The following is a 27,798-nucleotide window of genomic DNA, read 5'->3' on the forward strand; positions in this document are numbered from 1 at the left end:
GGGGGCCCCCCTGGGAGCCCCCGTTTTGGAGCAGTGGCTCTCAGGCCTGACTGCACACCGGAGGCCCCTGGGCAGCTTTAAAAACGCAAACGTGTAGATGCAGTTCTCAGAGAAGGGGATGGAATTGGTCTGGGACAAAGGCGAGGCACTGGGGTCTGTTTTAAAGGTCTCGAGCAACGCGAACTTCAGCTGTTTGAGAACCAGCATTGCAAACTCGTCTGTATTGGTGAAGGTCTTTTCTTTTTAAAAGCTGAACGCTTCCTTCAACGGAAATCCTCATCAGGGTGCCCATGGGTGAAAGGGAAAGGTCCCCTGGGCTCCTCCCACCAACTGTCCGGGGCCCCTGAGTCCTCTTCTTCCACGGGCTCTTTGGAAGATGCTTGGGGCAGGCGCCTGGGAGACCAGTGTGGCTGTGTCCAGCCATGGGGCTGGACTTTTTGCAACATTCAGGGCTCAGCCTCTCACCATGGAGAGAACTTTCCAGAAGACCTCTTCCAGGGGAAAGGGTGCCTGTGTGTAGACGTGGGTGGTGGTGGTGGTGGTTCAATTTGAGTCAATATGAGATCAAAAATGAGTTTCTGAGCCGCCAAGAAGGTCTCCCTGCCCCCAGCCCTGTTGCAGAGGGGAAGTGGGAAGGGTGTGGCCCCAGCTGAGTTTCCAGGGGCCACCCCTAGAAATGAGGACTGCTGCTTCCAGAAAGCACGAAGCCGCTGTCCGGTGGTCCAGGAGGGGCATCCCATGTGGCCCGTGCCCAGGCGGCCCGAGGCCAGGTCGCTGCACACCAGGGCTGGCGGTCCCCTCAGCCCCACTCCCGGCGGCTGCAGGATGTGGTGGTGCGGGCCCTGCAGAGGGCTGTGTGGGCTTGGCACACTGAGTCATCCCGAGCACGGCTTTACAGGCCCCTGAAGCAGCCTCACGGAGGACAGAGATGGCTGGCAGGTCCCACTGACCCCGCTCAGAGGGTTACACACAGGGATGAGCCGTAAAATGACACCACTATCACCAAGGCCACCACTGCCAATAAAAACCTCAGGGCCCACAGCCTGCGGCCAGCTCCAAGTCCCCACTGGTTCCCTGAGGGTGCCCTTTCGGTGGGGGGCTGTCCCCTGGGGTCCCGCCAGGGACTGGATCTAAGGTGTCCCTTCCTCTGCGGACACTGCCCTCCCTTTCCATTCTCCTTGTCTCCAAGGGCCATGGGCACCAAGGAAGGGCTGCCTGGGGGCACCTCTCTTCCTGAGGGTGGCAGAGGTCCCCGTGGTGGGGAGGACTCAGGCCACGGCACCTAGGCGTGGAGGGTCCGGACCCAGGGGTAGAAGGTGGGGCTGCCCGGTCCTGTCCATTTGTCCCTGTGACCCCCCGGGAAATGCCTCTCGGGGGACGTCAGCTCCGCATGTGGAGTGCTGGCACCTTTAATGAGGAACTCACCAGGTGTGGAGAGGCCAAACATTCTAGTTAGGGTCCCATGGGCAGGGCTCTCTGGGGGAGCTGCTGGGAGTGGAGTGGCAGGAGGGCGCGGCTGCGGCGAGGACCCCCCCCAGGACGACTGGCCCCCCCGGGGGTGGCTAAGTGGGGTGGGGGACCTTAGAGGGGCCTTAATGGGGCCTTAGAGGGTCATTCTAGTAGCCAGCTGTGTGGAGAGGAGGCAGCCAGAGGCCTGGAGGGAAGGTGCAGGGGATCTTTATTGACGACAGGCCAGCCAGGTGGGTTCCTGGTCCCTGATGGCCGGGAGTCACCCACCACCACCCCGTGGAGACGGGGCCACAGGTCAGGGGGCAGTGGGCAAGGACCTTGACAAGGTGACACAGACTCGGGCTGGGTCTCCCCAACCCCCTGTCAGATTCAGTTTGTGGCATTCGAGGGGGGTGGCCGTGGTGGGGGTGGAGGAGGGGCCGAGGCGGGAGGGGCGGGGCGCGGAGCTCCAGCCTCTTCCTCCAAGAAGGCCTCTGTTTGGTCCCAGGGCCTGTGTGACACCGCAGCGGCCACAGGCCCTCACACGGGGCAGCACCCCCCTCTTCACGCCCGTGCTCCTTACATCAAAGCCCGTTTGCTGGTGCCTTGCGGGGGAAGTGAGAAGTGACAAGTGTCTTTAAGGGCCCCCGCCACCCGCTGCAGAATGAGACAGGGGCCAGCCCCTGCGGTAGCCACGGGCCACAGCCTGGGAGTCTGGGGAGGACCGGGGGCACAGGGCACTCTTCCCTCCCAGTGAGGGAGGGGTGAGCGGCATCCCGGCAACGGTTTTCTGGTCTTCTCGGCTCGGAGTCTCACCCCAGGCAGCGCAGACCCGCAGCCCGGCTGGCTTCTGCCCCCTCCCACTCAGCCACCGACCTTCTAAAAGCGGAAGGCAGTTAGAGCACCCGCGTGCTGTGTCTGCAGTCTAGAGAGACGGCTTTTTCCATTTTTTTTTTTTTTTTAAGTCCACACTGGGGAAACAGTGACAAGTCATACGTTTACTTTATTTCAATGTCTCATCCGTACGGTTACAAGAGTGAGTACATGAGCCCCGCAGGAAATCTGGAAACAGAAAAGAACGAAGAGCAGCGGCCCACGCACAACCCATTGACACGCTCCTGAGCTCCGGGCAGAGGCAGCGTTTCTAGAAACGCCTGCTCGCCCGGACCAGGATTCCCGGCACCACACTCATCTGGAACATGGTTCCTGCCAGATGCTGTGTGCCGCGTGATTTAGCGGCCACATGGCACCACGTCATCGGCGCGGATACGGAAGCGTGGAAGAGACGAGCCGCTCCCACTGGATGTCTAGCCGCTTCCAACTTTCCATTAGAATAAGTACCGCCGTGATGAGGACCGTGTGGGACACACACTGGGGGGCACGCCGGGATGAGTCACTCGCGATCAATTCCTAGGAGCGTCTCAGCCGACACTCACCCACGGGGGTGACAGCCCTGGTTTCCACGGGCTCCTCAGCTGGGCGAGCCCAGGACCCCAAGGGGCCGGGAAGCTCCCCAAGCGGGTGACCAGGACCCCTCTGGGGCGGGAATGATGATTCCAGAGCCGGTGGGATTCCCAGCCCCGGGGACAGCCGTCAGCTCCCGCCATCCGGACAGAAACCTCCGGGCCGTCGCGTGGACCTGGAACTGACCTTGGGTGGCCAGGCTGCTTCATTGTTTGTGCTGAGCTCGCGGAAGGAGAAGCAGATTTTTGACTTTCCACCAAGTTGGAGCTGTCGGTTCTCTTGGGCTCTCAGTCAGCCGTCGGGCTCCAAGCACGCAGGGGCGCGCCGGCAGCCTCCGCGCGAGGATGAACTGAACTGGAAGCCACTGCTGTTGTGATCGGGTGACCGCTTTTGGAAGCCGGTTTTTCTCCGTGGCCTGTATTTTCGTTGCATTGAAGTAAACCTCTGAGTTTAGAGCAGTTGCAGATTTACAGAGAGGTCCAGAGAGGGCAGACGGTCCCTAACGCCCTCCCCCACCGCCACAGCTGGCGGCGCCTTTCGTTACCGTGACGCATTTTGCCCCAACGATGGAACCAACGCCGCACATCACCGTTAACTCAACCTCACACTTTATTTAGATTTTACTTTAAAAAAAAAAATTTATTCATTTATTTGACAGAGAGAGACAGCGAGAGACAGAACACAAGCAGGGAGAGAGGGAAGCCGAGCAGGGAGCCTGATGCGGGGCTCCATCCAGGACTCCAGGATCATGACCCGAGCCAAAGGCAGACGCTTAACAACTGAGCCACCCCGGTGCCCCTGGACTTTACTTTTCTCCCCTGAGTGTCATTTTTCTGTCCCGGGAGCCGACCTTACGTCTCATCTCACATCTCCTTAGCCTGCTGGTTTTTACGGTGGAAGGGAAGGCCATGACCTTGAGGTCCAGGGGAGCTGGTGTTTCCCCGCCACGGGCTGACCCCCACACCCATGCTCTGTGCCCCAGAGCCAGCCCCCTCGTGGCAACGTCTCCAGGACTTCAGACGCCAGACTAGGCACCTGGCTGACTGGGAAGCGGCGAGGGGGCCACAGACGGCACGGAGAGGAGAAGGCGTTGAGGCTGAAGGTCAAGCCGACCCTCAGCAGGGTGGGCCACGCGGCAGGAGCTGGCCTGGCCCCGTGCGAAGAGTGAGGGCAGAGTGTCCGCCTCTGGGCGGTTTTGGCTTTCTTCTCCCTTCCTCTGCTGGAAGGCAGTGAAATCACCTGCCCGGGCCGCGTGCGCCCACACCAGCAGGGGCCCCACCTTCTCTCTGTCTGCGGAGACCTTGGGGGACCCAGACGGCGGTCTCTGGGACCGCAGCCCCTGAGGCTTCCCTTCCACGTGGGACCCCACACATCCCCCCGGGGCTCACCTTCCCCACCCCTGCGGGATGTTTGCAGAGCGTTGCCCCTGCCGACCTCTTCTGCTTTCCCTGGAATCTGGAGGACTTGGAACGGCTCTTCCGAAGGTCGGGCAGGGTGTGGGACTTTAGAGGAGTCTGGGCAGAGCCGTGTGCACTTACCTGACACCCAAGGTAGCGGGAGCCCTCATCCTCTGGGTGGGTGACGGGAAGGCTGCGGACCACACAGGCCCTTCCTGGGATGCCTGTGCCCCTCTCTGCTGCCCCCAGCCTCCTCCAGCTCTTGGCTGCCGGGCTCCTTTTGCCCCTGCTGCCCTGAGCCGAGCTGCCCCTCTGGGTGTGCAGCCCTGCAGACCGCGATGGGTCCTGCAACAGGAGTGTCCCAGCAGAGCATCCCACCCCCTGGAGGGTGGCACCCCAGCTTCCCTAGGGTCAGTTTCTTCTCCTTGATCTTGAACTTTCCACCAACCTGAGCGCCAGCCCCGTGCCTCCCAGCCAGTCTCCTTCAGCCCATAGATCCCTGGTATTTTCCCTGCATCTCATTCCCCGAAAGCCCTTTTCTTCAAAAGCCCATCATGTCTCCACCACCCCCAGGCCTTGTTTCTATAGGTCTATGTGAGACTGGCCTTGTCCACTGGAATCTAAGTGTCCTGGAGGCAGGGACTTTGCCTCGGGACCACTGCTGGGTGTTGGGTACCTGGTGCGTACCGGAACATAGTAGGTGCTCAATAAATGAGCTAGCTATTGGGATATGGGGCCACAAAGTGGTCTCTAAGAGGTGAACCCCCACACCTGGCCTAGAGAAGGGGATACCCAGCGCCCCAGCTCATACGGTCCTCCATCCGGGCAAGACGGTTAGACTACATGAAAGTCAGAGCACGCGGCCCTGGATGGTTGCTCTGCAGGACGTGCCAAGACGATGCCCAGGCCAGGACGTGGCCCGTGACCAGGTCGTGTCGCGTGTCTCCAGGAAAAGCAGCTGGAATCCAGGGTCGGGAAAACCAAGGCTTGTGCCCAGCATCACTGATTGCTAATCACTCCCCCCTCCAGCCCTGAATCGGTCCAGAGAGTTCGCCTCGAGACCTGGGGTCTGCCCGGTGGTGGGGCCGGAAGCCCCCGCCTCACCATGCGTGCTGGACACGGACTGCCCGGGACTTCGAAAGTGCTGCCCTTCATCCCGGGGCCACCACTGTGTGGCCCCCGCCCCCCGAGGTAGGGTTGAAGCCCTGGTGTGGGGGAAGGGCGGGGCGGGGGGTTTCCAGAAGCAGCAGCTCCATCTTACAGAGAGCCTGCAGCCATGTCCATGGGCGCCTCTCGCTCCCGGGCGATGTCCAGCTGACACCTTGAGGGGACGACTGCTCACGGGGGCTCCAGAGAAGGATATTCTTGGAAGAGCCGTGACTCTGATCTCCCCAGGGCGCCGGAGAAACCCAGGGGTCGGGCTGGCGCCCGTCGGAACCTGAGCTGCGTCAGAGAGGGAGATGGAAAGCTGGGGGCTGGGGCTTCGGCAGAGCCCCGGTTTGGCCCGTCAGCAGCCTGGCCCTCGCTAAGCACCCGTCTGGTCTGGAAAGCTCTGCTCCTGACCATGGGCTGCTCCCAGGAGAATGGGTTGGTCCAGGTTCAGACCGAGGGAAATAGATATAAATATTGCAAATATATTATATGTGACATATGTTATAAGGCTATGGTATCAGCGTAGCGTATATTAGTATAGTATGAAGCTACAGGATACACAATACAAAATATTACACTATGCATAATATATAATGTATAATTATATTATGGAAGATACTTACATACAATATAGTACATATTATGTATGTGTATAATATAAATGTATAATATGTTATGGATAATAATAACGTACTATATTATATGCTATATATGTAATATATGTTATATGTAATATATACAGTAGTATCTGATGTGCATGACACACAGTAATGTATCATACGGCGTATGTAGGGTTACATATATTATCAGAGAAGGGAGAGGTGGCAGGTGGGGAAGTGACCCACGCTGTCCCCGGTGGCAGATTCCTTTGGGGGAGCCTCAGTTGGCCCCTGCCTGCCCCTTATCTGTAGCTCACCAGAGCATGTCCTCGTGCAGATCCGGACAGCCCGCTGACCTTCTGGTACCAGGTCACTGTCCTGGTGAAAATGGACTTCAGGGAGCTGGAGGAGGTGGACCCCAGGCTCCTGGACCATGTGCGGCTTCTGCACTCCATGGTAGGTGGGGAGGACAGGCACTGGGCGGGAACCGAGGGTCGGGATGAGGGTTCTACAAGTGACCCCAACATGGCTGACTCTGAACCAGACGTGAATTCTGAATCTATAAAAACCAGCCTGAGAGAGGCAGGGTTTATGTGCAGTACAACAGACGGACTGCCGCAAGCAGCTCGCCGCGTTCCGAGGCGGTGGTGTCCTGAGCTAGCCCGTCGCCGTGGAGTGCGGAACGCGTCATCTCTCTGCTTCCATAGAAGGACGCCGCAGCGCAGACGGCCCAGGCCCCAGCGTTGTGCCCTCGCTAACCCCCCTCGAGCCCGCACCGCATGGAGGTTGGCGGGCCTCAGGGACCGTGCCAGGTGGGGGCCTCTTGCTGCCGGGGTCTCTACGCTTCGGCACGAGCTGCATTTGGGGTTGGGAGCTCGTCCCTGTGGGGGCTACCTGCCATCACAGGGCTTCCACGCGCAGGAAGCCAGAAAGACGGCCACTGTGACAACCAGAACTGTCTCTAGATGTGGCCGCATGTCCCCAGAGGAGCCACACCAGGCCCGGGGGAGCGCCCCCACGGTGGGCACGGCCCTGCAGGACCTTCCATGGGAATCTCCCCACGCTGCCCAGAGCCCCCCGGCCGGGCTGAGACCCCCATGGCGGGCGGGGCCTGGCTCCTCTTCACCACCGGGCGGCTTTCCCGGGGACGGTCTGGCCTCAGGGCCCGCTTCGTGGGTGCGTGACCCGTGCAGTCACCAGGCGAATAGACAGGCCTTAGCCTCAGCTGGCCGTGTGGCCCACGGGTGGGCGCAGCCCCAGCACAGATGGCACTCACGCTCCCCGTGTCTGGGCCGTCGGGGACAGCAGCTAGACTGGGGTTCCTCCACGTCACCTTGCCCTGGCGGCCTCCTTAACTGTCCCAACAGGGAGGGGTTTGTCTTTTTTGGCTTGTTGAGGGTCTGGGGCTGCCCGGCTGGCAAGTGAGAACGTGGTTCTGAGACTGCCTGCCAAATCCCACCACGGCGCCGTGGCTGTGCCGCCCAGGGCAAGTCGCTTCACCTCCCTGGGCCTCAGACACCTCCGCGACATCAGAGTAATCGTCCTCCTGCCTGTGACAGGGGCTCTGGGGCTCACAGCGTACACGTAAGGAGCTGACAGCCGTGCCCACGATGTAGGCTCTGAGTTGTGGTTGTTGATATTTTAAATTGTATTGTCTGGGTTCCCCCCATCCCCTTCATGAGCGTGGGTGTTGCTCCCGCAGGGGTCCTGCCTCCCATGGGCTCCCGCTTTGGCTGGCGCTGGGCGCCCCGACTCCGGGATTCCCACGAGGCTGGAGCCAGGGGCGTGCTGTTCTGCCTCCGGCGGGAGCAGCTGTGTCTCCGCGTCCCCCCCACCGGGAGAAGGGGTGTCGGGTCTCCCCGGGGGAGACGGGTTCTAGTGCCCCCCAAACCTGGTTCTGATTCCACATCTCCCTCGGGGTGAGGGTGGGCTGGGGTCCCGGGGAGGGGAGCCGGGGGTTTTCCAGGGCGGCCGTACAGAGTGCTGCTGGCGGGGGGCTCACACCGCCCACCTTCCTCCCAAACGTTGTGGAGACCATCTAGAAGCGCGGAGTGGGCGGGTGGCCTCCCGCCGAGGGCTGTGAGGGAAGGTCTGTCCTGGGCCCCGTTCCTGGGCATATGGGGTCTCTGTCTGTGGCTGGGGTTCTTCTTTGTGGCAGGACACGAGTCGTCCTGGACAGAGGCCCACCCCAACGACCGCCCGATAACTGATGACACCTGCAATGACTCTATTTCCAAACAAGGTCCCGTCCCGAGGTCCTGGGGGTTGGGACTTCAACACCGGATTTTTTGAAGGGACCAGAATTCAACCCATGACTGTGTTTGCAGAAGTGTTCATGGTCCGGGTCGTAGGACTTTTACTGGGATGATGACCAACAGAGGCACAAGGCAGAGGGTCTTTCCCGAGGGGCAGAATGGCGTGCGCTCGTGTGTGCGTGTGCGTGTGCGTGTGTGTGTGCGCACCTGTGCGTGCTTCTCCGGGCCTCAGTCTCCCTGTCTGTCAGATGGGCGCCCGTCCTCGAGTGACGCTCTGGCTCTGGCCTCCCAGGTCACCAGTGCCTTGCAGCCGCTGCGTCCCGCTGTCCACCACCTGCAGTCAGCCCGCGGGGACACCTCCCTCACGGTGTCACAGCTGCTCCTGGGCCTGCCGCGGCCGGTGCCTGTGGCCCGGGTCTCCGAGATGCTGGACGAGGTCGTGAAGCGCGTCTATGAAGTGATTGACATCCAGGCGCAAGGTGCCGCTTCCCTCCGTCCTCTCCGCGGTGGGGGGGGTGGGGGGGTGGGGGTGGGGGGAGTGGGGGCGGGGGGGCGGGCCCTGCAGGACGAACAGGGTCTGACCTGTACGCAGCTCATTCGGGCCCAAACCAAATTGAAACTCTGAGCTCCAAGGTGAAGATTTGAGAGGTTTTTTTCTCTTTTTTTTTTAAGATTTATTTATTTATTAGAGAGAGAGTGAGCACCAGCGGGGTTGGGCGCAGAGGGAGAGGGGGGTCTTTAAGCCGACTCTCCTCTGAGCAGGGAGCCCCACAAGGGGCTCAATCCCACAACCCTGAGATCATGACCTGAGCCCAAACCAAGAGTCAGACGCTTCCCCGACGGAGCCACCCAGGCGCCCCGAGAAGGGTTTTGCACCCACACTGGCCTTCCCTTGGCTCCCTCCTCCGGGTCCCCTCCACGCAGTCCCGCCCCGGATTTCCCCTTCTACTGCAGCGCCGGCGAGCACGTCCCTGAACAACTAGGTCGCGGCTATCGCTTCCGCTCTTGGGGGGCTCGCCTGCCCTCTTGCCGTCCCCCAGCTTCACCAAGGACACCCTTGGTCCTGGGAGGCCAGTTCAGTAGAACCGCACAACACGGAGCGTGGTAAACCCCCAGAGCTGGTCTCCTTTCTGGAAGGAGTTATCTAGCCCTCCTCTTTGTCAGGGGTCAGCAAACTTTTTCTGGAAAGGGCCACACAGGACGGGGTTTTGGCAGTGGGCCCCCTGGCCTCGGTCTCCACGGCTCGGCGCTGCCCTTGCGCTGAGTGGCCGTGGACAGCGTGTGAGCGGAAGGCTGGGCCCGTGGAGCGTTCTTGCCCACGGCGGGAGCCAGACGCCCCTGCCGCTCCCGGGGCTGAGGGGGGACGGCTTCTCTTGCTGGTGGGGCTTCTGTGACATGAAGGTCACATGTAAGGGGGTGCGGGGTCTGGAGCCCAGGGAAAACTCCAGCGATTGCATTTTACTCCCTTCAAAATCCGAAATGTTCTTCGAGACCCGACTGAGCTGCGCCCATAAGGGAAGGCACCTGCAGAGAGCAAACCGGGTTACCCCCCCGAGGCGGCGGGAGAGTTTCCAGCAGGGGCGCCTGGGCCCTCTCGTAGCGGTGTCGGGAGTCTACTAGGGGACAGCTGGGGGAGGTCCGAGGGAGTGGGGCTTGGCTCTAGGTTGGACCCTCTCAGAGAGCGGGCACAGAGCCGAGACTGGGTGTCTCAGCACAGCTTGTCAGGGAGGAGGGGACCCGCAGCTCAAAGATAAGCCACGAGCGGTAAAGCGGAAAGCCAGTGGGGGTGGTTGGCGGGTGACTCAGCGTCTGTGTGTCCCGTCTGGCTGGGATAGAACTGGGACGTGGCCTCGCTCTGTCTGCTTTATCCGGGTTGTGGAGCAGCCTTGACCCGGCCCGTGCTCTGCCGGAGCGTCCAGCTGTCGGGGAGGGTGACGGGCCTCTTCCGGTCCCCAGGGGCGGCTCTGTTCTCCTTCAGGTCTGGAGAACTACCTGGCCACGAGGTTTATTCCTGGGCAGGAGTTTCAGACCCCATCACTTCAGGACCCTCCAGACTCGCTGGTGGCGGCAGCTCCACCTGACCCCAGCCCCCGGAGCTGCCTGTGGCCCGAGACGTGGGCCACCTGCGTGGATGAAGGCACCTGGTGGGCCCCAGAGCTCTTTAAGACAGGGCTCCGGCAGTTACTCTGAGACCGCTGCCCACGCCACTTCTTCAGCCTGTGTGATGCCCGTCTGGAGGTTAAGGCGAATGACAAGGTGGTTCGGGCTGTGACACGTGGTGTGACAAGGGCTGTGACAAGTGTCTCACCTACTCCTCTTGTCAACAGATGTCGACGAATGCTTCATCGATGACCTCAGCGCCTGCTCCGGGAAGGACCACTGTTTGGGCGTGGAGGGCTCGTCCCCATGCACCTGTCACCCTGAGCCACCGGCCTCGGGTCCCCAGAAGCTGGACCGCACGTGCGGAGGTGAGCGACCGGGCCCTCCCGGCTCGGGGAGGCATGGCCGAGGGAATCTGCTCAGGCTAACTGGGCCGCAGCCCACAGACACCCTCCCATCTTGCAGAGAGGGAATGACCGGCTTGTGTTCCAAGGAGAGTCACTTAGTTCTTTCCAGCATACTGGATCCCGTAGTGGGCTCGTCCTGCGTTCCTCAGAGCTGGTGATGTTTGCTTATGTGCCGGCCACCACGCTGGATGCTGGTGATAGAAACGCGTGCAAAGGGGCACCTGGGTGGCTCAGTCGGTTAAGCATCTGCCTCCAGCTCAGGTCATGATCCCAGGGTCCTGGGATCAAGCCCCATGTCCACTGTCTGCTCAGCGGGAAGCCTGCTTCTCCCTCTCCTTCTGCCTGTCTCTCATCCTGCTTGTGCCCCCTCTCCCTCTCTCTCTCAAATAAATACATAAAATCTTTAAACAAAAAGAAAGAAAGAAAGAAACACATGCAAGTAGGTCACAACCTTTGCTCCAGGAAACTCAGAAGAGAACACACCAGACACTTGCCAGGCGTGGCAGGCCAGGACGATCCCTCTCTTGCTTGTTGCTTACATCGGGACCCGGACCCTTCCGAGAGTGAAGGGGACATGACTGATACTTGCACGGAGACCACAGGTGTGACCTTGACTGTCCTGTGACCGCAGGGTCAACCTAGACGACCCTGACAAGCACGGGTCTAGCTCTGGCCCAGGCGGGTCAGGGGACGTGACGGGCGTACACGTGCTGGGTGCGTGTGATTGGCTTCTGCCATCACCGGGCTTGTAGTGAGACGCGGCTGCGTGTGGAAGGTGCCGTGGCGTCGGTCAGCCCTGGCGTCTGGGGGGCGGAAGGCGGTGTGGAGGGGTGAATCGAGGCATCGGTGGGAGAGGAGCCCTCGGGACTGCCTGATTAGCTGGAAGCAGGAGAGGGAGCGGGATAGGGCGGCTTGGCCCACATTCTGGTTGAGCCGCGAATATGTGGTGATTTCTGGGGGGACCGGGCATGGCTCGGGTGACTAGCGTTGTCCTTGATGATAGTCATTGTAGGAGACGGCAGTGAAGCCAGGGTCCACGCCCGGGGCTGGCGCTCCGAAGGGGAAGGGGGCCTTGGCCCGGAGTCTGTGCGGGATGAGGCGCTGACCCACGGCCAGGGCGAGGCAGGAAGCACGGCAGGAAAGAGCCTCCAACAGTCCAGAGGGAACCATCCCTCACGGACGGGTGCCCAGGGAGGCTCAGAGAAACGAGCAGACGTGGAGGAGGCGTGGCTCTCAGGAGGGCCTTGGAAAAGGCCGGAGATGTCCAAGCACGTGTGTGTGCTGGGGAGGAGAGACCCTGGCTAATTTGGGCAGCAGCGGGACCCGGGTCCGGCCTTCCGTCCTGCAGGAGGCTGCCCTTGGAATGTCTTCTCCCCTCCCTGCAGGCCGTCCCCAGCGGGGATGACGGTCACCCGCGGCTGCTCTGGTGTGCGGCTCCGGGCAGGCCGGTGCCCGTGGGCTGCAGGGCTGTCTGTGGGACGGTGAGTGGGAGACCAGCCACGGTACTGCCAGCGCGCGAGGAGGGAGTGGTGACGGTCGTGTTCCTCTTCGGTTTGTTCATCCGTCCGTTCTAGATCCTTCCTCCCTCCCATCCATCCATCCATCCACCCAACCGTCCACTGCGTATACAACACACTCAGTGAGTGTCTGCGCTGCGCCAGGCGCTGTCCTGATGGTTTCTTCAGTGTCCAAGAGCCCTGGCTCCCTTGGCTCCCATTTCAGTGAGGCAGACGGCACAGATGTGGACAAATACCAACTGTGGGGCCGTGGTCGGCTTCCACGGCAAAGGAGAGTGACGGGAGGGGTGGGGCCCGGGGCTGTGGTCTCAGGTGTGGTGGCCAGGGCAGGTCCCTGGACAGGGCGACCTTTGGGCAGAGACCAGAGTGAAGTCGGGCATGAGCGTGGGGGCAGGATTGTGCTAACACGCTCCAAAGCCGCCGGCGTGCGGACCCAGGGCCTGTGGCTGCCCCTCTCACCGCAGAAGGCACTAAGGGTCTTGGGCTGGGGGTCGGTGGTGGATTATGTGGGGGGGGGGGGCGTGGCACCGCAAGGTCCTTGTAAGAGGCGGGCCGGAGGCTCAGAAGCAGGGAGAGGGGGTGGTCAAGGGAAGGGGAAGGGGCACAGGGGCTGCACGCGGCTTTGAAGGTGAAGGGACCGCTGGCCGCGGGGACGGTGAAGGGCAGGTCTGGCTTCTCCCCCGGAGTCTCCAGCAGGAGCCCAGCACGACCCACGCCTGCCTCTTCGACTTCCGAGCTCCAGGGCAGTAAGAGTGAATCTCTCTTGTTTTAAGCACCACGTGTGTGCTCATTTGTTACGGCAGCTTCGGGAAACGCGGGCACAGAGTGAGGTCAGGCCCCAGCAGGGGCGCGTGCCTGATGGAGTCCAGGAACCAGCAGGGGGAGGGGACAGGGCCAGGGCCAGGGCCAGGCAGGACCCACCCTGCCCAGAGTGATAAGGTCATGGAGATTCATGTCTTTATTCTGGAAACTTGTGGACAAAGAGAAGCCCAGAGAGGAGCGTCACGAGCATCCGCTGACCCTCGAGACCCTCCTCCCCGCTCTGTCCCTGTCCGCTGCCTGCCCCCAGCCTCATGATTCCGAACCTCCTTCAACGTATCACTCGGTCGGTGGTCCTCCACGGTGTATCTCTAGGAGATGAGAGAGAGAGATTAAAAACAAAACAAAACAACCCCAATACCAGATCAGATCTTCCCTTAACCCCAAACCCTTAACCCCAAATCCTTAACCCCACACCCTTAACCCCACACCACAGCTCCTTAATCTCATCAAACATCCAGTCTGTGGAACTCTCTCCCTGTCCCGTCCCCATCAGGACTCTCGGATGGTTTGTTGAATCTCAACGTGGGGGTTTCCCTCCACCTCTCTGTTTCTCCTCGTAATGGCTGGAGGACGCAGCACCCCCTCCCCCGGCTGAGTTTCCCGTGAGCTGGGATCTGCTGACTGGCCTCCAGGACCCCATCCTCTGGATTTTTTTTTTTTAAATATTTTATTTATTTTTTTCACGGAGTGAGATCACAAGTAGGCATAGAGGCAGGCAGAGAGAGGGGGAAGCTCCCCGCTGAGCAGAGAGCCCGATGCGGGGCTCGATCCCAGGGCCCTGAGATCATGACCTGAGCCGAAGGCAGAGGCTTTAACCCACTGAGCCATCCAGGCGTCCTCCTCTGGATTTTCTAAGCCACAGTTGGCTCTTCCTTTGGTGGCGCCCAGATCCCTGTGCGTCGATGAAGCCAGTGGACTCCTTCCTAAAATGTTCCCAAGCGCATCAAAGACACGGGACGCCAGAGCAGACTGACAGCACTGAGACAGGCTGTTGAGATCTCAAACCCCCAGATGGTGATTCAGCTGTCAACCCTCCGTTGCTGAACTCGGCTGCTCTGTCTCCCCAGCAGAAGCCTTCGGGGAAGGTGGCAGGCGTGCGCCCTCAGGTCCCAGAGATTCCTGAGGGAACCAGGTGCACTCGCCTGCTGGGGCCCCGACGTCATGGAAGACCCTTCCTGGCCACCTTCCTTTCCCCGTGTCCCCCCTTCACTGCCCAGGTTTCCTGAAGCACCTGCTTGAGAGTCCTTGACTCAGGGGGAGCCCAAACAGACTTGTAGGCTAGGTGTGTCTTCGCACGTTGATTGAATCATGGGGTTCAGCCGTGGGAGCGAGGAGCACAGGGGATGCTCGGGGAGACCACACTGTCCCGTGGTACGAGACTCTGGGGTTCCTGCGGGCACCAAGCTCGTGATCGAAGGAAAGGCTACGTTCTAGGTAGAGGCAAGCGAGAATTAAGATTCTTTCTCTCCTCTACGTTGGACCCCCGACGTCTGCTTATGATCCTCATCGGGGTTAAGAACCCCTAACTCGGTGATGGGCATTAAGGAGGGCCCGTGATGTGATGGACACGGGGTGTTGCGTGCAGCAGATGAGTCGCTGACTTCTGCCTCTGAAACTACCGATGTCCTACATGTTGGCTAATTGGATTTGAATAAACAAAAAAAAAAAAGAAAAACCAAGAACCCCTAATGCAGAAGTACCATCCGACTCAGACTCAGACTGGACCTGAGCTTGGCAGGACTCGTCACACGCCGTAGGTGCCGTCCTGCTCTTCCTGTTTCTGCGGGCTTCGTGGCGGGGCGCAGCAAGCGGGACTTTCGGGGACTGTCCTCTGAAGAAGACAGGACCGTGGAGGGCGCCCAGCAGCGGACTAGATGACCTGACGCCCCTGTGTTCGGGTGCTGGGCGGAGAACAGACCAGGGGGCTCATGGCAGACCCCGGATCCTTCTCTCTTTCCTCAGTGATGAATCTGGGAGTTTTACACGGCGATGTGCCCCGCAGCAAAGACGACGTCTCTCTACCTCCTTAGTGACTCACCGTAGCTGAGGAGAGAGAGCAGAAGTCTCCCCAGGAGCCAGGAAGGCTCTGCAAGGACACTGGCTCCGCTGAGACCAGGGTGATCAAGGCCCCATAAGGGCCAAGGCCCTGTTCGCCATCCGAGCCACATGGTGACCTCGAGGTTAGACCCTAGCGTTGGAGGAGCAAAGATGGAGAAGGAGCCGGGCCTGAGTGGCCACGGATGTTCTCCACGTGAGGGTACAGCTGGGGCTTAGAGCCCCGTCCTGTGGGCTCTGCTTTCATGTGTGGCAGCTGACCCCGCTCTAATGAGGCTGGGGCAGGACCTGAGGCAGGGGGCCTGCGGGGGGAGGACCTGGGAGCAGCGGCTGGCCGTGGGACAGCGGGTGTGGTGGGGACGGGCCTCCCCAGGACAACGGGGCACGAACTACAGGCCAGGCTTGCAGGAGAGAAGGCTGCAGGTCAGGGCTGCCCCTTGTGATGGCCGGGACCTTCTCTGCGATGACATGGACTAGGGGCCGAGACAGCCCACTCCGCGTGGCTGTGGAAACTCGATCGTTCTGGAACCTGGTTTATTACTTTAACAACCGGCACCAACAGTGGAAGGTAGGGGCCCGTCTTGGTGGCCCAGCACCCCGGGTTTATTTCCCTTGCTCCCTGCCCAGTTTTTTACACTCTTGAAATCCTGCCGTCGACACAATCTTGTATCCTGCTTTCTTCGCTCCCCATCACGTCATATAACGTTTTCTGGGAAGCCACCTCGTCGTCGTCCTTAGGATTTTTGGTGGTTGAGCAACAGAGTGGTCCTCCTTATATGCAGTTTTGCTTTCCACGGTCATTTGCCCGTGGTCCTCTGTGGCCCTATGGTCCGAAGGTCAACAGTATGGTCCGAAGGTCAACAGTATGGTCTGAAGGTGAACAGTATGGTCTGAAGGTCAACAGCAGCCTAACCCCAGGTCACAACATCTGTGTGTCTCACCCCTGTTCACCTCGTTCCCACGGGCATTTTGTCGTGTCCTGCCATCACAAGAAGGGCGCACGCAGGGCAGTGAGACCGCTTGAGAGCAAGAGCGAGCGCAGCCACCCAGGCAGCCTTCCTGGCAGCCTGCGGCTAGAATCCCGCTTTCATGTCGTGCTACTCATGCTATTCTCTTCCCGGGCCTGGTTTGTAAGTTGAATCCCATCATAGGAATGTAGATAGGCCAGCACGTGGTCTAGAAGAGGGTGCGTTTCTATCGCCGGCTCAGGCACCCGCCGCCTTGAGATGCCTCCCCCGTGAATGAGGGGGACCACGGCTTCTACAGCAGTGATATGAGGCTTTTTGCTGTTTCCCTTCGGGGGTGCGTTTAGCCTGCTTCCAACATTCTGCCGCAAGAACTGCAACTTTCATTAACGTTGTTCCGGAGCACATTGTAATCGCAGAGTCGGAATGAGTCACTTAATTCACAAACCCCTTTAAAGGGACAGAACAGTGAGGACCCTCCCTTTGTTCATAACAGACGAGAGCTACTTAGCACTTAACTCTCCCCCGGCTTTTTAATAAGCGATTTACGGTCTCACCTCATTTAGCCTGTAGAACGCCCCCAGAGGCATCTTCAGAGGAGAAAGGCCAGCTGAGAGAAGGTAGTTGTTGGTGTGAGGTCTCTGAGCCGGCTCTAACAGACGACGGGGGCCCGAGGCCGCCTTTCCTAGCGCGCTCTGGCGGGAGGGCCCTGTTCTGATCCTGGGTTGTCTGTGGGCCACGATGGTGCTTCTTGCGGGGACAGCTGTGACAGGGTACGTGTGGCCAGTGGCCATGCTCGTTTCTCCCCCACCCGTGTGTAGGACCAGGACCTGACCAGTTCTCTAGGGCGATGGGGTTTTGTCTTCGCTGTTGCAGAGCCTGACTGGCGTGATGATTTAAGGTTCCTGTCACTGACTCCTCCTGCTCTGCTGGGGGAAGGGGCAGAGGCCACGAGCTGATGCGGGGAGGCGGGCTGGTCCCCAGCACCACGTGAGGAGTGGGGGTGCCCAGGGTCAGTCCTTCTCCTCCTGGAATGTTCCATCTCACAGCAGATGAAGCTTCATGGAGCGGGGAGGCTGGTCTCCTGGTCACGGCCAGTGAGTCTCTGTACTTAGTAAACAGCAGGCGCTCAACCAACATTTGTTGTCAATGAACGGAAAGGCAGGAGGGATGGTGGCTGTTCCAAGGGTTCTTGGGTGTTAAAGAGAAGCACCTGCCAGCCCCACTCCTGGCAACACAACCCTCTTCGGCATTAGCACTACCCTCTCTGCGCAAACGTGCCCACAAGCTTTACACGGAACCCCGCAGGCCGTCCTTCCTCTCCCGCACCGCGGCCTCGGGCGAGCGTGCTGAGCAGTCAGCGAGCCGAGAAGGCGGAGTACAGTAACCGACCGCGCTCTGGCTCGCGATCCGAGGTAACATCAGACTCCGATTACCGTTAGGAGCGTTGCCAGCCACACTGTGCCGAGTCACTGGACGTCCTGCGTTGCAAGTTTCCTTCGAGATGAAGGACGCTCGGGAGCAAAACATCGTGGGGAGAAGCTGCACCCCCCGACGTCTCCTCTAACAGGCAGAAAAGACGAACGCAGTCTCCAGCTCCGAGTGTCAGTGAATCCCAGCGGCGATGGGCGGCCGCGTACGGTTTCCATTTAGAGGCCAGTGTGACTGAGCAGGGCGCCGGCAGGAGCTGGAGGTACGGACCCGTGGAAAACGCGGCACAAGTTTCAGCTGCTTTTCTTGGGAAATTAGTCATCCAATTAACAACACGCAGGGCAGCTGGATCCTTGCACAAAGAAAAACCCGTCAGAAATCTCTCATGGCTCCCGCCTGCCATTCCGGGAACACGGTCTGTTTTCAGGATCAGGTGGAACTGTGTTCAAGGTCACCCGCACTCCCTCCCGCACGGTCTCCTTCCCAGCGGGAGCCTCACAGCTACTCGGCTCCATGAAGAAATGTCTCCCGAAGCCGGGGCTTGGCGAGGGCAGGGCTGCCGGCGGGAGAGGCGGCCAGGGCTGGAGAGAAGCAGCGGTTCTCCCGTGCCAGTGCTCCTCACAGGCCGTCAGGGCTCTGACCGTGGGATGCTCAGAATCTTGACTCAAATCCTCAGCATTTCTACCTTTACAAGCTTCAGGTGTCAAGCTGACGGGCCCGAGGGAAGAGAGAAGAAGAGGCCGCCCTGGGAGATCACGGGAAAGGCGGGATCCCCACGGGCTCCAGAGATGGGTCAAGGTTGCCCGGAAGAAACAAGGGCCCAGACCCGTGGACACACCGCGGCCAACATCAGGTCCTGGGTCTGATGGCCACCAGACGGGGGAGGCCTCAGGTTCTCTCGGATCACGCGGGGCCGAGAATTGAGCATTATTTTCTGGGGCCACATTTTAAGAGGAAGTCAGAAAACGGGCGGGCCATGGGAAGGTGTCCTGCGACCGAAGGACGAACATCCACGTCAGAGGGAAGACGGAGGGAGAGACGGAGGACGGTCCCTCCGGGTCACAGAGGTGGGACCGGCCTGCCGGTGCGGAAAGGCGGCTGGTGGGCAGCGCCATCAGATCTCCCGGCATGTGGAGGTCCTGCCAGTGGAGACCTTCACGGCTCTCGGAGGAAGAGCTCAGTTCTGGAAGGCGGTGACAGAGCAGCACAGGCCGGGTGCTGGAAACCACAGCACCCGGCCCTGTCCCAGCTCTGGGGACAGAAGTCCAGAGCCGGTGTCCCCAGGGCCCAGAGGCGGGCGGCGGCAGGTGTCCCTCCGAAGGCTGGCAGAATCCACGCCGTGCAGGTGTATGCTCGAGAGAGGGCTCACCGGCCCTGCGGCTACGCCGGGCAGAGGGACTGCGGGACCCTACAGCCATCCGATTTTTAAAGTTCTGAGGACCCTTCTCCCCGTTTCCAGGGTCTCTGTGCTGCCTTCCCACCAACGGCGCGGGAGGTTCCCCTCTGTCCACGTCTGGCCAGTGTCTTAACGCTGGTGGCTTTGATTTTAGCTGTGCGGACGGATGCGAGGCGGGTTCTCACTGTGGTTTTGATCTGCATTTCCCTGAAGACCAGGGACGGTGAGCACCTTTTCGTGTGTCTGTCAGCCATCCGGATGTCTTCTTTGGAGAAAGATCTGTTCGGATCCTCGGCCTGTATTTTAATTGGATTGTGTAGGGTTTTTTGTTTTCTTGCTATTGGATTGTAGGAGTTCTTCCTGCGTCTTGGATATTGGCCCTTCTCAGATGTGTGATTGGCATTGGAACCTCACCTTGTGGACGGTCTCCCCTGCTGTGCCGAAGTGTTTGGTCGTAGTTTCCCTTTTCCCTTGTGAATTTTGGGTTGGCTCGCTGATCTCGCTTGCTCCGTGTTTCACAGGCTGCCCTCCCATCCGGGACTACGCCATCCTCAATGTCACCAGCAGCAGCTTTCGGGTGTCTTGGAGTTTCAATTCTACCCGGCGCCGCCCTTTCCACGTGCGGGTTTACAAGGGGGAGGAGCTGGTCTGGAGCACCAGGACCGCGGGGAGGACCCTGCAGGTGGCCGGGCTGGAGGCCGGAGAGCTGTACACGGTGAAGACTGGCTACCAGGCGTGCGGGGCCAATGTCACCGCCACGCTGGCCGTCAGAACAGGTAAGCGCCGTCGCACGCGCTCAACTCGGTACCTGTGCGTCTTGGTCCCGCCTTCGTCCTGTCGGCCGCGAGACTCACACCTCCTTCACCCGGTTCCCAGGGCAGGACAGGGGCCGGCCTGGCGTCGCCTTCCTGGTGGGGCTGTGGGGGCTCCACGTCCTCGGGGCGGGGCCGTGGCGGCTGTCTGTGCTCCCCGCGGCTCCCCTTGTGTCCCTACATCTCGTCCTGTCCCGGGGGCTCTCTCACACCTGAGCAGTCGCGGGACCGTGGGGAGCCCATCTTCTGGTTAGAAGGACATAGAAAGCAATCAGAGAGCACAGAGGAGAAAGTGTAATGAAGCAAAAGTGGCAGCGATCTTCATGGCCTGAAAGAGCTTTCGTGACACCGAGTTCCCAGGACTGAGTCCCCAAACCAGAGCGAGTGTCACGTGAAATCCTCTCGGATCTATTTCCTCTCCCACGTGACGCACCCAACAAGCTAACGCTGTCCCCACTAGAGGGTCCGCAAGGCAGCCTGCTTTCACCCAAATGAACACGTTACAGGTGGGAACCGGGGATTCCGTCCCGCAGAGGGCGGCTGGTGTGGCCGAGGGGGCTCTGCGTCTGGGTCAGGTCCAGCACTGGGGCAGCTGTCCTAGGCTGGCCGCTGGCTGGGAATGGTGGGGCTCCCAGACATGCTGGTCCGGGGACAGTGTGCAGAAAGCACCTCGTGGGAGACCCTGTGGGTGTGTCTTTCGTAGAGACGAGTGCCAATGACCGTAGCAGTGAATAAGAGAGGGATGGAACTAGCAGGGCTTTAAGGACATGACCTTGTATCCTTTGTGAGCCGGTCTGGGGGCTGACTCTTGCTAAATTGTCACAGCTCATAGCATGGGCACCCAGAGGACGCCCCACCAGCCCCAGGCAGGGAACATGCAAACCGTGGTATTTGAGGTTTCTGATTTCGGGGCAGGGAGCACCCCATCTGCTCATTCCCTCCTCCACATGCTGCGGGGAGTACGCGGAGGGAGTACTCTGCTCCCTAGGTCATCCCAGGAATGAGGGCGCACCCCAGGGCTCCCCGTCCCCGGCGCGTCACTGTCCCTTGTCCCCTGCTCCCTCCCCAGCTCCTCTCAGGACAATGTACGGAGCAACTTCATGTCCAGCAGGACGTGCCCTGGGAACTGACCCACCCGTGCCGTCAGGAAAGTTCCAGAAGACTCCCGAGATGCCAGCCCCTTCTCTCCCAGCCTTGGTTTTCTTCTTCTCTGTATTGTCAAAATGCCGTGGTGGACACACAGCCCTTCTAAGGAGCTTGGTTTACTCTCAAGGCTCTCTAGCGCATTAATTCGGCCATGCTAGGAGCCGGCCGGCTTGGGAGACGGTGGGCATGATGGCCGCAGTGCGCACAGAGCCTCGCACGTGCCCTTCTGGGTGCTGCGTGTTGTTGGCAGGGTTGAGGCTGACATCAAGGGACTCTGGCTGACCTGAGCTAGAAACACACGGTACACAAGCTGGTGACATTTCCGTGACCCGTCGAGGCGTGCAACACCGTGGGGATAAACTGCGCCTCCGGCCCGGGCTTGCTCGTCTGGGGGGAGCGGCTATTTGGTTGTTGGAGAAGCAGAGACGCAGCGGGACCTGCCGTGGATATGGGTCTCACTCTGGTGATGAAAGAGACACGTGTCCCCCGTCCCGCCGTAGTTTCCAGCTTTGCTTATGTCCAAGCGAAGGGAGGCTCCCTCGCAGGGTGACCGCCCCGATGGTTTGCGGGGACAGAGTAGGTTCCCCAGGTGGGACTTCTGGTGCACACCCCTGGAAAGTTCTGGGTGAATGGGGTGCATTGGTCACAGAGGACCAGGGCCAAGGTGGGGTCCGGCGCGAGGGCCTGGCTGGCCGTGCGTGTGAACGGGGCGGGAAGGTGGGGTGACGGCTGGCGGGGGGGCCTTCAGACCCCCCCCGTGGTGGCTGAGTGCTGCTCCCGCCGGCGGAGGACAGCGGCTCCTGTCCCCCCCGCCCCTGCTCTGACTGAGAAGTGGCGCGTGTCGGGCGGCTCCGTCCTTCCGTGCCCCCCACCACGGCTCCCCGTGTAGGACTCCTGCCTCCGTCTGTCATGGAGGACATAACCAACGCCCCCGCGGAAGAAGAGGCTTTCTGGGGGACAGGGACCGCACAGCGTGGGACGGCGCATCACCGACTGGCTCGTGTGTGTTCCTGCTGTTGCAGACGCCCGCATCTTCCGGGTCACCATCAGGGTCCTAAACCGCACCGCGACGGACGAGCTGCGCAGCCGTAGCGGCCCCGAGTACCGGGACTTCTCTCGACAGCTGCTCAGCGAGGTAAAGCCGAAACGCAGATGCGGTGCCCCGTGGGGGCGTCCGAGCAAGACACCCGCCCGCTCCAGCTCCCGGGCCCCTTCTCTGTGCCTGCGCCGCCGCAGTCCAGACCCCGCACTAATTCCCGGGGCGCTCCCTGCCACGGGCACTGAATCTGGGTTTGGAGCAGCCGCCGTTGGAGCCATGCTTTGGTTCACATGGGCCCTTGCTGGTGTGTGCCTTCCCTCCGGGGGCCCTGGGTGTCGATCTGTCTCCCGGTGCTGGAGGCATTCGCCAGGAACCACGGCCTCCGTCCCTCCCTGTGCCTCCCCGGGGACAGCAGCACGCAGGCCGGGAGCACCAGGCCAGTGGCCAACGCTGTCTACCCTTGGATGACAGGCCAGTTAGGGAGCAGAGGGACTTGCTACGCTGCCGAGAACTCTAGGAATGGTCTGAGAGTTTATCCTTCCGCAAACTGACAAGTTAGTCGGCTCCTGTCGGGGTTCTGGGGTCAGAGACCGAGGACTTTATCCCCCAGCAGGGCGGGCAGTGGGAGCTGTCATGCTGGTGACAGCTCCCTCTGCCCCGCAAGTCCCACCGGGCTGGCGTGGAGGGGTGTGGGGATGGGGCTCACGCGTGGGTCTGCGTCACAGCCGAGGAGCCCCGAGCTCAGGGAAACTGAATCTCGTAAAAGGCTGAAGGAAAATCTGCCTGTTGCCCCAGAACGAGACACTATCTGCGGCGGCCAACGTGATGCCATCTGCTCTTTGCTCTGTCCCTCTCTGGAGGCCGTTAACCCCATGAGCGTCTTGGAAGGACACTTTGGACGTTAGCACCTCTGCTGGCCAGACACACGTCTGTGGGGCTGTGGGGCAGACGGAAAGCGGGTTTCTGTCCGCATTCACCTGGTGATCCTACCTCATGCATAGGCATGGTGTGGGGGCAGGGCAAGGCTGGCCTTCCGCACTGGGCACCTGCTTGCCCACGCGTCTCCCCAGGGACCCAGCCAGTAAGTGGAGGCAGCTCCAAGAAGCCACTCACTGTCGGTCTGGCTCACACACGTTACCTGTGCACTGATTTCCGGGCACACAGAGGGGACTGTGCATCTCCTGCTCTGTGGTGGGGAACCTACCATGGATTCTCACAAAGCCTGACCTGGCCCAGCCCGGCTGTCCCGGGGGAGGCCTGACTGGGGTGCGGGGAGCCAGGGCATCTCTGTTTGCCCCCAAGAGGCTGGTGGCTGGACACCTCATGTTGGTCGCGAAGGGGACAGATTCTGTGCCCTGGCCATCGGTCCCATGGGAGGACGCTGATGGAGACACCTGTCGTCTCTTCTTGGCCAGGTTGAAAACTCCCTCCCGCCGGCGCTGTCCGACCTGCACAGGAGAGGGAAGCTGAGGCTGCGGGTCGTCTCTCTCCGGGCCGGAAGCGTGCTGGTGACGCTCAGGCTGACGGTTCAGGACCCCGAGTTCCCCGTGGGAGTCTCCACGCTCGTCCCCATGCTCCCACCTCTGCTGGCCAGCGCGGTGTTCCAGATCGACCCGCGGGGGACGCGCGTGCAAGGTGGGTCCCCCCCACAGCCAGGCCTGGCCCAGCCGCGCTCTTTCAGGCGCATGTTTGTTGTAAAATGTTGATCAAGTGCACGAACTCGCCTCCTTATTCGGCGTTCCTGCACGGGGTCCGGAAGCCTGCCCACATCCCACACCTCCTTGCTCTGGGTGGGAGAGGGACCCCAGCGCCCGGGGAGCTCGCTCCCGCAGATGGCCCGGAACGCAAGGTGGGCGGACCCAGAGGACCCTGGAGGGGGCGGGCACTGGGGGCTGACTCTGTGTCAGGGCCCAGCCCCACCACCACGCGCCACCTGCTCATGCAGGCGTCTAGTTCCTTGGCCCAAATGTTATGTAGTTTTACTTGATGTTGCCTTGAGGCAGGAAGTCACAGATCAGGGGAGAGACAGGAGGGTGGGCGGAGACGGGGAGGAGAGAGTGTCAGAGATAGAGGCAGACAAGGGAGAAACAGAGATATAGACAGGGAGAGACAGAGATATGGAGAGAGACAGAGGAGACACAGAGACAGACAGAGACATAGAGAGAGGCAGAGACAGAGAGATAGTGAGATAGAGATAGACAGAGACAGAGAGACAGAGTGACAGAGATATGGAGAGAGACAGAGACAGAGAGACAGAGAGTGAGAAAGAGACAGAGACACAGACACAGAGAGCCTGCTGACATGTAAGGAAGTTCTTGCCACTCAAATCTGGGGATGAAACTCCGCGCGGCCAGAACTCCGGCAGCCTGCCCGGGGCCCCGGGGGTCTGAGAAGGAGCTGCCCTCTCCTTCGAGCTTGGTCACCTTCTGGCTTGCTGTTCCAACCTCCCGCCGGCCCGCGGATGCAGGGAAGGAAGGACGTGGGACGGTCACGTCTGAAGTCAGCCTGGAAGACCCCTGCCCGCTTAGCCTGGGGGTCGCTCTGTCACTCACTCTCAGGGACAGAGAAGCCAGCAGTCCCCTGCACAGGGGAGGCCTGCTTACCTGGGCTCAGGGACGGCGTGCAGGGAGGCACAGGGGTGCTCTGTGGGTGGGTCCTCGGCGGGCACCCCCAGGATTCCCCTGAGACCAGGCTCCAGCCATCTCCGGGTGACCCAGCCAGTCCCTACGTGCTGTTTCCCCGCCCTGTCCCTGTGCATCAGGCACTGGGTGACGCGGGATCTTAGCCAGTGTGTTGAGTGGTAGCCCCCAAAAGAAATGTCCATCTAAAACCTCAGACTGTTTGGAAGAGGGTCTTTGCAGATAAAATTAAGGTAAGAATCTGAGATGGTCCCGGATCAGGGGTTTCCAGCCCATCTGGAGGCTTGCGGGGTCTGAGAAGTGACGCAGGGGGAGAGGAGGCACCTTTGTCACTCATGTTCTAGGGTTGTTAGCAGGTCATGTTCCGTGTCCCTGTGAGGTTCCGGAAGCCTCTCCACAGTTAGGAGCCCCCCAGGCTCTCACCCAGCAGGCTCCCTGCCCCATGGTGGGCTGTTTGCTGAGGAGCCGTTATGGGAGGCCCTCCAGAGCCGGGACCCCTCTTCTGCCCAGTGAGGGGGGCGGGGGGATGCCAGACCCCGTGCAGGGTCTTCTGATCCAGTGACCGCTGGCTGGGCTGGCAGGCACAGCCCCCCGCTCTGGCCAGTAGCCCAGGCCCGGGTCCTCCCCAGGAGCGCCCCAGCCCCGCAGGCGGGGGCCTAGAGAGAAGCACTCGAAGCCGCTGGCAGGAGCGCTGAGCCACAGGCCAGAAAGCGCCTCCTCTGTGGCTTGCACAGAAATGCTGTTGTTGGCGGCCGCGGAGAATTCCTGGTGACTGGGGCTCTCGCCTGCCATGAGTCAACACGTCCCAGCAGCGTGGGGGGTCACGCTGTCATGACCTCAGCTTCTCCCCGAGGCCCATCTGTTGTGGGGGGGTCACTGGGCGGCCACGTGTCCGTGGTCTTGTTCCAGGAGGGCGTGTCTCTCACTGAGCCGCACCCGCTCCCAGGAACCGCACCCCTAGGAACCGCACCCTCCAGGAGACCGCCCACCCGCCCCCGCAGCGGGGCTGGCGGGAGCAGAGCAGGGCCCCACGCGCGGGCCCCTGCCCGAGTCCTCGGTGGGCACGTCCAGAAGGAGCCGATGCCAGCTGGCAGCTCTCACCGCAGACCCGCCTCCTCCCTCTGAGCTCCAGAACCACCGGGCCTTGGGCTTTCATGCAGGACCCCGCAAAGCTGTCCCAGCCGGACCCTGGGCTTGCCCGCCGGCTGCGTGCCGGAGAGCCAAGGCTCGGTGAATCACCCCGACTGAAAATAGCCACCAGGTGTTCAGCGGTGGGAGCTCCGGTGTGGGCCGTGGGACCTGTGGTCTCCTTGGGTCCCTGCCGCCCGGCCAGCCTGGGCTCCATCCCCGAACCTGCTGGAGCTGCCTGCAGGCTGGCGGGGGGCAGGGCTCCGGGGAGACAGGTCTGTGAAGGAGCCCTGGGCAGGGGTGGAGCATGGGGGGTCTGTCGCATCAGCTGCGGTGTCTGCTGGTCTCGGGGAGCTGTTTCTGTGAGCTTCCATGAGGATCGCATGAAGCAAAACCGAGAACCACAACCAGAGTGGATGGCGCGTGAAGGCAGTTTTCTCTGCGCAAAGCTGACCTTGTGCCGGGTCTTGACTTTAGTCCGGGCCAAGTCCGGGCTCCTCTGGCTCACCCAGCACGGGTCGGGCACTTCCACCTACAGCTTTGGGGGGACCCGGTACAGAAGAGTGCGTGCACGGGCCATCCAGCCCACCCTGGGGGGTGACCAGCCTGCTCCACCAGCCGAGGTGACTCCGTTCCCCGCCACCTGCTCCCCTGGGGCGCGTGGGACCGGCAGTGACCTGAACGATGGACCCTGGGGCGTGGGAACGCCGTCCCCTGAGCTGGAGATATTTATCCCTTAAGGTTTATCACACGTATTCCACGTAGCCCCTCCTCAATCAGTGTCAAAACGCAGGAGACCATCTCGTGTTGCCTTACGAGAGTGGGGGTGGCAGTCCCCTGGGGGACCGGAAGAGGGGACTGGAGAAGGCGGGAGAAGGAAGGGAGTGGGGCCCCGTGAGCCTAGTCTCAGGGTTTGGCTGATGCTGGTCCTGGCGGCCGCAGGTTGGAAATTCCTGGGCTGTGGTGCGTGAGCAAGTGAGTAGGGGGATGGGCGGCCCTGGGCGGCAGGGGGTGGGGGGCGTTGACGTGCTTACCTAACCCTCTTCCTTGCTCAGCTCAGAAGGGTTCCCAGGGACATGGGGCCTTTGGGATTCTCAGTGTCCCAGACGGGGGAGGAGGTGTTCGAGGGCTGTTCCCATCTGTGTCGCTGAAAGTCCACTTTACACTTAACCAGACTCCTGCGCGCTACGTCTCTTTTCTTTGCTGAAGTGCTAAGTGTTGGGGTGTTGGTGCGTCACGGAGAAGGACAAGTGTCCCTCCTTGGGGGCCTGGGGACAAAGAATAAACAAGAGAGGACTATATTCACACTTTTGGGTGCTAATTGCTCCAAAAGGAACCAAGAGTCCCTAATCGTTGCCGGTGAACCAGCCAGCCAGCAGTGAGGGTTGGCACAGGCAGGTGGGCTGTCTTGGGTCAGGGACAGGCTTCTGGGGACGGCTCTGCCCAGGGCCTGCCTCCCGAGGCCGCCGGATGCCAAGGGCACGCCCCGACTCCCATCTTCATCCCTCAGACTGTTTGCCGCTTGGGAAGAACTCTGCCCCGTTGCTGTTCTGTATTCCGAGTAGCCCCCGGCCATTTCTCACCGGCTCCTGATTCTCTTCCGCCCACCCAGCAGATTGGGACGAGTGTGCAGAGGGACATGACTGCTCCCCCGCCGCCCAGTGCATCAACCTGGAGGGCTCCTACACCTGTCGGTGCCCGACGGCCAGGGACGCCGACCCCTCCCGCGCCGGCCGGGCCTGCGAGGGTGCGCCCCTGCCCGGGGACCTGATATCCCATAGCCTTTCTAACTCCCACAGGCTGCAGTCCTGCACGCTTTCCTTAGTCATGTAATGACTGGGGACGGGGCCCAGCACCAAGCCCCACGCTGAACACAGATCTGGAGACACTGCCCTGTTTGCACAAGGGCCCGGGGGTTTATCCGGGGCTCGGCAGCCTCCTGGCCTGTGCTCACTCTTGGCCCATCAGACCCGTCTCCTCTACCGAATGGAAAGGCCCCACCTCCCCCTCCGAGCGCACGTGGGG

The 27,798-nt window shown here is 61.1% G+C and overlaps 1 protein-coding gene across 1 annotated transcript in view; it reads left to right on the top strand.

Moving 5' to 3' along the window:
• The window catches only part of UMODL1 (uromodulin like 1), a 58,204-nt gene that overhangs the window by 3,969 nt on the left and 26,437 nt on the right, over window positions 1-27,798 (top strand). The window contains exons 3-10 of the mRNA XM_032355933.1: window positions 5,340-5,501; window positions 6,399-6,517; window positions 8,609-8,795; window positions 10,644-10,784; window positions 19,531-19,785; window positions 21,990-22,102; window positions 23,422-23,641; window positions 27,389-27,520. Coding sequence (XP_032211824.1) covers window positions 5,340-5,501; window positions 6,399-6,517; window positions 8,609-8,795; window positions 10,644-10,784; window positions 19,531-19,785; window positions 21,990-22,102; window positions 23,422-23,641; window positions 27,389-27,520 — 1,329 coding nt within the window. The remainder of the gene's footprint in view (window positions 1-5,339; window positions 5,502-6,398; window positions 6,518-8,608; window positions 8,796-10,643; window positions 10,785-19,530; window positions 19,786-21,989; window positions 22,103-23,421; window positions 23,642-27,388; window positions 27,521-27,798) is intronic.

The sequence above is a fragment of the Mustela erminea genome, chromosome 1, assembly GCF_009829155.1.
Source record: "Mustela erminea isolate mMusErm1 chromosome 1, mMusErm1.Pri, whole genome shotgun sequence".
NCBI classification, from domain to species: Eukaryota; Metazoa; Chordata; class Mammalia; order Carnivora; family Mustelidae; genus Mustela; species Mustela erminea.